We start from the raw sequence: 10,059 nt of genomic DNA, 5'->3' as shown, positions 1-10,059 counted from the left end.
CTGTTTTGAACCTGAGACAGTGTGTTATCAGTTTCCATGAAAAATGAAAATCGGGGCGACTCAGAGAAGAAGATCGAGTCCGAAGGCGAACCGACCATCACAAAAGGTTGAAATCATTATATTAGGTAAAGATCAACTGCCCAATGTAGCAAATACATCCAGAATTATGCAGCTTCGCCGAATTCAGCAAATTACGGTATTTCTTACATAATCCAACTCAACATGACATGATGAGTTGGTGACTCACACACAACAGATAACCAGGCTCACAAGCTTATTCGGCATTTAACAATCTCAAGCACAGTCATAGACGGCACTACCGACATGATCAATTGGTAGGACTATTGACCAACAGCACCAAAGACTAGCACAAATCATGAAAGAGTACAGGCGGCCAGCAGTACATATGCACATACAGTCCGACGAGCAGCCTCAAACAGTGGAATACATTTCGAATCTGCGTTCATCAAGGAAGCAATCATGCGGTAGCCATGCATCGGCAGCACCCTTTCCTTCGTTCCTGGCCAAGAAACATAATCTGGTCTCAGCAAGGTTCTGAACAAGGAACTACTTAGATGCCAGATGCAGATTCTTACAACCGATCGAGCGCATCGCACGGAAAACGTCAGAAAATGGCGCTGTCCATGGGGAACTCCTCGAAGCTCCAGAGGCTGACGCCGTCCATGCCGCCGTCCACACCGCGGGCATCCTGGATGACGGCGTCTCCGGCGAAGAGGCTGTCCATGGATTCGTACTGGAGCATCATGAAGGGATCGAACCCAAGGTCGTCGGCGAACCCCAACATGGAGCCGCCGCCGCTCCCCTCCGACGAGTCCTCGTCGACCCTCGGCATCTTGTCGGCGAAGGAGCTCGCCGTGACAGGCGGTAGCACGGCGACGGCGGCGGTGAGGTCGACGAACGCGTCCACGTCGGAAAACTCCATCCGCTCGGGCTTGACCATCATAGCGTCCTGCTCCGGCCGTGCGCGTGGTGCTGCGGTGGCAGAGTACGCCGTCGTCCGCGCAGGCGGGCGCTGCGGTTTCTGCGCAGTTCTGCGGCTGGCGCGGCGCGGGCGCGCCCCGGCCCTGGCCGCGTCGGGGAAGTTGACCTTGGCCTTGCTGCCGCGGAGGCGTCGGGCGGCGACGTCGTAGGCCCGGGCGGCATCGTCGGCCGTGTCGAAGGTGCCGAGCCAGACGCGGGTGCCCTTGTGCGGGTCGCGGATCTCCGCCGCCCACTTACCCCACGGCCGCTGCCGGATGCCGTGGAGGGGGCGGACGCTCTTCTTCTTGCTCGCCGCCTGCGCCGCGCGGCCATCATCGTAGGCTGCAAAGGAATCTAGGTAAGTACGTAAAGACTGTACCCACACTCGATGAAACCACGAGAGATACCCTACCCAGGCCCGGAGAGAACGCAGGCTTGGATGCAAAAACGACATGTTCGTCGCCGTCCTCCTCCGCCTGCAGGTCGAGGTCGTCGTCGAAGTTCTCGAAGGCGGCCTCGAAGTCGTCGACATCGGCGACGCTGCCGTACCTATGCCCCTTGCTCTTGCCGGCCTTCTTTGGCGAGGCCCGGCCCGCGGCCACCTGCTTCGAGGCACGGCCCGCCGACGGCGGGATCAGCTCCGCTAGGATGGCGCCGCCGCACATTGTTTTCTCCTTCTGTCTCGCGCTTTTTCTTTCAGGTCTTGTGTAGGTCACAGAGAGAGGGAAATGCACCTACTTATAACACAAGCTAGCTGACGATCGTATCGTGTGGTTGGCACGGAACAGGTACCTCGGACGACTCGACAACTGAGGTGGCAAGGCATCACATGATGCCAGGTGGCAGGAACACAACGGTCGGCTCCGGATGACATGGCAGATGTACGTGGCAACCGGCAAGGGGCCACATGGCAGGACATGCACTTTGTCTTGCGGGATCCTATACAATCTAGATCATTAAATCTCAGTCAGCTAAAGTCTCGGTCGATGTTGTATTCATGAGATCTTATATGAAGATTCGTGCAATTTTCTTTTAGTTTTTTTCATGTTATGTCACTTAATATAGACTTAGTTAAGTCTCAGTTCACTAAGATCTAGCCACACCATACACAATGCTAGCCTCAAGGTTCTTATTAGTCTCTCTATAAAAAACAGGTGTTATGGTGGTGCATCCCGCAAATCAACAACCCTCTAGCTCTATCATCTCAGAGTACCAAGTACTCACTCCACGCATTTTGGCGCATGAATCGCTCAACTTTTTCTGATTCATAAACTTGCTAGCCACTTGGCTTGGATGCTCTAGTGACAGAGCTTAGATATCCATGAAAGGACAACCACTTGTATTACAAAAACTTTTGACAACAATTAGTTGGGCCTAATTGATATCATTGACCGATTACTTGAGCAGTGATGTCGCATCATCTGAAACAACAGTAATCAAGTACTCCCTCCATCTCAAAATCAAAGTTCTACTAAATCAACGACACTTATTTTGAAACAAAGGGACTATTACTTTCAGTAGGCACGGTAGGAAAACTTAGTTTAAAGTCCCAACAGCTAAAAGAACTACTAGGAAAGATGAGTCAGCTGGCTGAAGAATGCAATGTTATCCACCTAGTGATTTTTTTTGAAATCGCACTTAGTGACTTCAATTTGTCTAAGCATGCATCTCCTTTGGCAAAAAGAAGAATCATGCATCTCCTTCATAACACACACTCTCTCCTTGTCCCTAACCATGCAGGGATGCTTCTTTAATTCAAAGGATTTTCGACGACGACGACGACGACGACAACAACAACAACAACAACAACAACAACAACAACATGACCTAACTCTTGGTTTTTGCTATCTATAAACATTCTCTTGATCCGGTTAAGATTGATCTCATGCGTAAAATGTTTCAAATGTCAATAAATTAATCATTTACTTGCATGTGATTTTCTAGAAACGCTGACTATAGTGTGCACATATACACAACGCGACTGAACACAGGAATTACAGAGTTTCGCAAATGAAAAAAAAACATCATAGACACCTCATCATTAACAGGGACATTGTCTCCCGCAAAAAATAATAAACAATTTAAATGAGATAAAGAGCATTGATCACGGGATGTAATTGTCTTGGGGCTATAACTGCCCTCCTAACCATCCAAGCAATGGCTGGTTCTGTACCTGTGATGTATAACATATGAAATTCCACTTCCACTTGAAAAAATATTGAGGACTCAAGCTGGCTAGTTCTCCAATGAAATCAACTTACGAAACGATTTTGTACCCCTTTACTACAAGGGTTGTTTTTATATCATGGCAATGAGAGTGAAATTTTGGCATGTTAGTTTTAAAAGCTTTCATCAAATTCTGGATTGAGTTTATGTTTTCTTTAGCTTCCCCTTATAAGTTTTGAGCCAACCAAAACTTTGCCATCCAATTAACATGGCCTCATGTCTCATATATTATCAAGTGGTAGTATATATACTACTTTATCATTCTAAGTATGTTCATATACTATATCTGAGATATTTCAAAGCAAGCTATACGAAAAAATTCCATAGTTTTTTGTATATTTTAAAAATACCTTTATATTCATACGTATAAAATAATATATTAAGAAATAATACATACTACCTAAAAAGTAGGATATATAGTACCCGAATATTCTTATATACTACATACTATACATACATACTCTCGGTTTGGACAGATACTATATACTCCCTCCATTTCTAAATATAAGTCTTTAGGAACGGAGGGAGTACAACATATAAAGCTCACATGAGGGTAACTACCCCTGGGTGGTAGAAAATATTTGTAAAATGGGTGTTTATTTCTAGTTACTTACTTTTGTGTAAACAATAGTTAGCCTTTTAAGTATTTACATACCGGCTATCAATGAGAGCATTCGTTAGTTAGTCATGTTTCCTACCCTATTTTGTGTTGCGGTGATACCAATCAAACATTCACTACTAAGATAGTCGACCGAGAGCTAAAACATATTACCATGAATACTGTCGACCCGAAGATGTGAGACCTGTGAAACCGTGGCAGGAAACCGCTCTTGGTCACCTTCGTAGATATCTTGGTTTCTCAGTCGAAGGATAACCACAACGCAATGGTATATGCCTCTTGCACTTAGCCATTGGTGCAGCTTACACAATTTTAAAAAGGATTGCAAGGTCGGAACTGGATCAGGTTGGCAGGACTTATTAAACATGGCCAAGTGGCCAGGTGACCAAGTGCGCGAAGCCAGCTAAATTTTTCAATGGGGTCATCTTCACATATTGCATGTGAGCAACCTTAAATACACTTTGGTTACCATCAATCTAATACTACCTAGTACAATTTTTCACAAATCTATTGGGGTCATCTGACCCCAATGCCACAATGCTAGCTCCACCCAAGTGCATGCGATGCAAGGCACCCGTCCCGATCGATCTTCACATGGACACCGAGAGAGCTGCATCCCGTGACTCCCAGCTTGCAAGTTGCTAATGTTTTTTTTTGAGAAGTTTATTGCATGTTGCTTAGAACCAACGAGGCCAAACGTGGCATACATGCATAAACGACGAGAGAACCTGCGAGAGTACATGTGTCTCAATACAACTAAAAAGTCCCATTAAAAGAATAAAATACAATCCGGTCCTTGAAGAGCTTTTCTACAAACCAACCAATGCATGCTACCCACCACCGCCACTGAAACAGCCACCAGAAGAAGACATGGGCCTCCGCAATCTCAGAAACTGAGAACGCGCCACCGCTGTAGCCGGCTTTGTGAGTCAATGAAAATCCCCGCCGCGAGCTTATAATGCCGGATTCAGTACACAATGGGCGCGTGGGGGAGGGGAACGGCCAGGTGCTCAACCTATCGCTACTAGGCACTTTTCCAACCATGCGAAATCTCAATAATGCCCTCGGCGGGGCACCAAATTTACAGGCGATGGCATGAGCCTCTCAAAATTGTTTCGATCTACAGTCGATTGTTTTGATCAGACGGACGTGGGCATTCGGGAGGGGGATCCGACAGGCGAAAACACATCAAGAACCCGATCCAACGGCCAAAAACGCCTAAGCTCTGAGGAGACGGGGTTCTCCCAGTATGTATCTTATGGGATGCCAGCCTCAAGGATCTTATTATTCTCTCTCTAAAAATGCAATGTTATCGTGGCTGCAACCTGCAAATGAACATCCCTCTAGCTCTAGCATCTTCTAGTATCAAGTACTCACTCCACACAATTTGGGGGCCTGAATCGCTCAACTTTTCGTGATTCATGAATTTGCTAGCCACTTGGCTTGGATGCTCTACTGACCAATCATAGATCCATGAAAGGACGACCACTTGTATTAAAAAATAGACAACAATTAGTTTGGCCTAATTGAGATATTATTGATTGGTTGCTTTAGCAATGACGTCACGCTGTCAACAATAATCAAGTTGTATTACTTTCAGTACGCACCCTAGCTTAACTTAGTTTAAGGTCTACTGCCGAGGCAGATCAACAACAGCTAAAAGAACTACTAGGAAAGATCAGGCGGCTAGCTAAAGAATGCAATATCATCCACCTAATGACTTTTATTTTTCTAAGTATGTATCTTCTTCATAACACACTTTCTCCTTGTCTGTAATCATGCATGGAATGCTTCTTTAATTTAAAGGATATTCAACAACAACAAAAATAACTGCAAGTCTTGGTTTGTAGTACTTTTTTGTAAACATTCTCATGATCCAGTGAAGATCATAAAATGTGTCAAACATTAATGAAGTAATTCATCTACTTGCATGTGACATTTTTTGTGTGGAAGCGCTTACTATAGTGCTCACACACACAGAATGCGTACTAAACACTCAAGTCAAAGTGTTTCAAGATTGAAAAAGAACCATCATAGACAATTCGCTATTTACAGGGACATTGTCTTCTGATAAAAATAATAAACCGCTTAAATGAGACACAGAGCATCAAAGTGTGATGTGATCGTCTTGGGCCACGACTTCCATCTGAACCATCCAAGCAATGTTTGTTTTTTTACTTGTGATATCTTACATATGAAATCTCAGTTCCACTTGAAAAATAATTGAGGATGCGAGAACTCAAGATGGCTAGTTCTTCAATGAAATGAACTTTGGACACGATTTTGTGACCTTTTACTGCAAGGGTTGTTTTATACCATCCCATTGAGGGCGAAAGTTTGTCATGTCAGTTTTAAAGCTTTGACCGGAGTTTATGTTTTCTTCAGCTTACCCTTTCAATTTATGACCAGCCAAAAGTTTGCATCCAATTAACATGGCTAGGGTTATGCCTGATATGCTTGCAAAACAAACAGGTATGTATGTTAGGTAAAATGGGTATTTATTTGTAGCTACTTCCTTTTTTGTGTCGGTAGCTACATACTTTTGTGTAGTCGATCGCTACCTTTTTAAAGTATTAACAGACTGGCGACCAACGAGAGCATCATCATCACCATGTCAGTAGTTAGCACTATTTCCTATCCTATCCCCTGGCAGCGTCAGATGCAGAGGTCGAGGGTCATCCTCCATTTCAAAAGAAAAATCCCTTGGCAGCGTCACTGCAATGATATGGAAATCAAACATTCTCCTGGAGATAAGAGTGTGAACAGTGTTGACCCGGAGATAAGGGTCCCGTGAAACTGCGGCAGGAAACCGGCATGCTCGTTCTTTTCTTTTCTTTCGGTTTCCCGGCTGGAGCATAAAATCAAAGAGGCAAAATATGAGGCTGCCTCAAAAAATTTGCAGCACCAAATAGAGATAGAGCATCTGCTGGAGCATTGTTTTTGAATCAAATTGCCTGAAAAACAGTTTTTTGGGCACTTGCCCTATTTTGCATCATTCGTTGCAGACGCTCTTACCCTAGCGAAGGCTTTTTTGGCCACTGTTTCTTTATTTCCACCGGTCGAAGAATCCAAGAGAATGTTTATATAGCGGCTGGTTAAACCGCGGGCTGTTCTCGTTTGCACTGGTTGCCACTTGCCAGTCTTGTGGGTGCCGATGGTTTGTGTTCAGCCCAGTGCCGTGAACACCCATAGAACTCAGCTGCCCTTTGAAGTAATAAACCCTGTAACTCAGCCCACAACCTGCTTGTGAGCGCACCGGGATCCCTTTATCCCTTTTCGGTTATATATATAGCACTGCTATTTATAGCATCCCATTCCCAACCCAAGTCATGTATTCCTCATTTGCTACTGTCAGCTTCCTGCCTGCTCTGTGCAGTGTGTTGTGATGTCTCTCAAGTCCATTTTAGGTCACGTCACATACATACCATCTCTGAAGACTGTTCAGATGCAAAGGTTCATTCATGCATCCCTGTGTTTTCCATGTAAGTGTTCATCAGCGCCCCGTCGTTTCCGTATTTTTAACCATGCGTAGGTAATAGTTCATTTTCGGATCAGTTCGCACCGGTTGGGGTAACAAAATCTTGCACAAACCCTTGTCTTCTGAATGTGCATGTATTTCATAACCAAACCCAAGTATTCTTGTGTGCACAGGGAAATTCAATATAAATCCTGATAGACAATCCTTGGAGAGAGACAAATTCAGTGCTACTGGAATGGTCAAATAGTTATAGTGGTACTTCAGAGAAAAGACGAGCTGATAGTGATACTGACCCTTTGCTTGCTTGTTTTGTAGTAATCCTGCAGTTTCTGTGCCATAAAATTAAGCTTGTAAGGGCCTATAGACCAAAATAACAAATAATCATCATCAATAGGTCTGGAGATGATCTTGCCTATGTTTCATGATTTTTTCGAAGGCCATTTGGAGTTGTTTCATCTAAATTTTGGTACGATAACGTTATTGCCGAAGAAGAAGGAGGCGGTCCGGATAGAACAATTTCGACCCATTTGCCTGCTGAATGTGAGTTTCAAAATCTTCACAAAGGTTGGAACCAATAGATTGACACAAATTGCTCACTCAGTGATTCAACCTAGTCAGACAGCTTTCATGCCAGGACGACACATACTCGAAGGAGTAGTTGTCTTACATGAAACTCTTCATGAGATTCACTCGAAGAAACTAGACGAGGTTATCTTAAAAGTGGATTTCGAGAAGCCTTATGATAAAGTAAAATGGCCTTTTCTTCAGCAGGCAATGCGCATGAAGAGTTTTAGTGAAACCTGGAGGCACCAGGTGGATACTCAAGTCCAGAAGGGTAGTGTCGGAATTAAGGTGAACGATGACATTGGTCACTATTTCCAGACGCATAAGGGGCTGAGACAAGGGGATTCCATGTCACCCCTTCTGTTCAATATTGTGGCAGATATATTGGCCGTCATTATTGGCAGGGCCAAGCAACATGGGCATGTATATGGTCTAGTTCCTCATCTGGTTGATGAAGGGGTGTCCATTCTATAATATGCTGATGACTATCCTTTTCATGGAACATGGCATGGCTAAGGCACGTAATATGAAACTTATCTTATGTCTATTCGAACAATTGTTTGGCTTAAAGATCAATTTCCATAAGAGCGAGGTGTTCTGTTTTGGGAAGGCAAAAGACGAGGAACACACTTACAGACAATTGTTTGGATGCGAGTTAGGTGCCTTACCATTCAGTTACTTGGGTATTCCGATTCATCATCGTAAATTATCTAATAAAGAATGGAAAGTAACTGAAGAACGAATCGAAAAAAAACTCAGCTGCTGGAAGGGCAAGTTGATGTCATATGGGGGCCGATTAGTTCTGATCAACTCAGTACTAACTAGCATGCCAATGTTTTTATTCTCGTTCTTCGAAATTCCGAAAGGGGTCCAAAAGCGACTTGATTTCTTTAGATCTCGATTCTTTTGGCAGTCTGATGAGGCCAAGAGAAAATACCGTCTCGCGCGTTGGGATATCCTTTGTCGACCTAAAGACCAAGGGGGTCTCGGTATTGAGAGCTTGGAAATTAAGAATAAATGTCTTATGAGCAAATGGTTGTACAGGTTAGGGACAGAGCCGGAGGGCATGTGGTCTCAAATCCTGCGCAATAAGTATTTGCACTCGAAAACGCTAGCCCAGACTACCATCAGACCAACTGATTCACCGTTCTGGAAGGGACTTATGCGAACGAAGGATCTGTTCTTTCGTAGGGTCAAATTCTTGGTTGACAACGGGATGTCAACGAGATTTTGGGAGGATACATGGTTAGGAGAGACACCCTTGGCCTTACAATATCCTACCCTTTACAATATTGTGCAACGTAAGGAAGATTACGTAGGTATCGTCCTTCAAACTATTCCCTTGAATATCCAGTTCAGACATACGTTAGTAGGTGCGAGATGGACAGCCTGGATGCACTTGGTCCAGAGATTGATTGAAGTTCGACTCTCCGACGTGCCGGATTCTACACAATGGAAGTTAACTAAAAATGGGATATTTACGGTGAAATCCTTTTATACGGATTTGATTAATTCTGGCCCTCTCTCAAGGTCACTTCATATATGAAAGGTTAAGGTTCCTTTGCGGATTAAAATTTTCATGTGGTTTGTCCACAAGCAAGTTATACTCACAAAGGATAACTTAATTAAAAGGCGATGGATAGGCAACTCACGGTGTTGTTTTTGTGCTCAAGATAAGACAATACAACATTTATTCCTTGAATGCCCACTTGCCAAATTACTGTGGAGAACGATTCATATAGCTTTTAATATTAATCCCCCAGTAGATATTGCGTCTTTGTTTGGGACGTGGTTGGCTGGGGTTGAACAGATCACGGCGGTTCGTATTCGGATTGGAATATGTGCGCTGCTATGGGCTATATGGAACTGCAGAAACGATATGATTTTTAACAGACAACACAACTTAACTTTTTTGCAGGTTATCTTCAGAGCTACAGCTTAGATCCGTACGTGATCCTTACTCACTCCTATGGACTCCAGGGAGCCTTTGGTTACTGGGTGCAACCAATGGAAGATGGTGGCTCGGGCTATATTCAACCGGTTCGAATGACGTTCACATAACAGGATAGAGGGCTAGAGAGCTTGTCCTTATTATCCCCGTATCGGTTGTTTTTTAGGCCTTTTCTATGTTTTTGCTCCGTTTATGAGCTGTAAGATCTTTATGATGATACTTCTTGCATTTTTAATAAAA

General features: G+C 44.0%; 1 protein-coding gene across 2 annotated transcripts; it reads right to left on the bottom strand.

The window, feature by feature from the left end:
- Nucleotides 1-257: 257 nt before the first annotated feature.
- LOC123081525 (ethylene-responsive transcription factor 1) lies at nucleotides 258-1,684 on the bottom strand. Of its 2 annotated transcripts, XM_044504092.1 has the most exons (3): nucleotides 1,394-1,684; nucleotides 597-1,323; nucleotides 258-520 (listed from the first exon to the last, which is right to left on the bottom strand). In XM_044504092.1, exons 1-2 carry the CDS (start codon nucleotides 1,644-1,646, stop codon nucleotides 626-628), a joined length of 951 nt encoding a protein of 316 aa, XP_044360027.1. In that variant the 5' UTR covers nucleotides 1,647-1,684; the 3' UTR covers nucleotides 258-520; nucleotides 597-625. The 2 variants fall into 2 exon arrangements, with proteins under 2 accessions (XP_044360027.1, XP_044360026.1); XM_044504091.1 differs by having other exon boundaries at nucleotides 258-1,323.
- Nucleotides 1,685-10,059: the final 8,375 nt, after the last annotated feature.

Source organism: Triticum aestivum, chromosome 4A (genome assembly GCF_018294505.1).
Source record: "Triticum aestivum cultivar Chinese Spring chromosome 4A, IWGSC CS RefSeq v2.1, whole genome shotgun sequence".
Taxonomy (NCBI): domain Eukaryota; kingdom Viridiplantae; phylum Streptophyta; class Magnoliopsida; order Poales; family Poaceae; genus Triticum; species Triticum aestivum.
The sequence above is the reverse complement of the archived record's forward strand: the minus strand, read 5'-3'. Positions and strand labels throughout refer to the sequence as shown.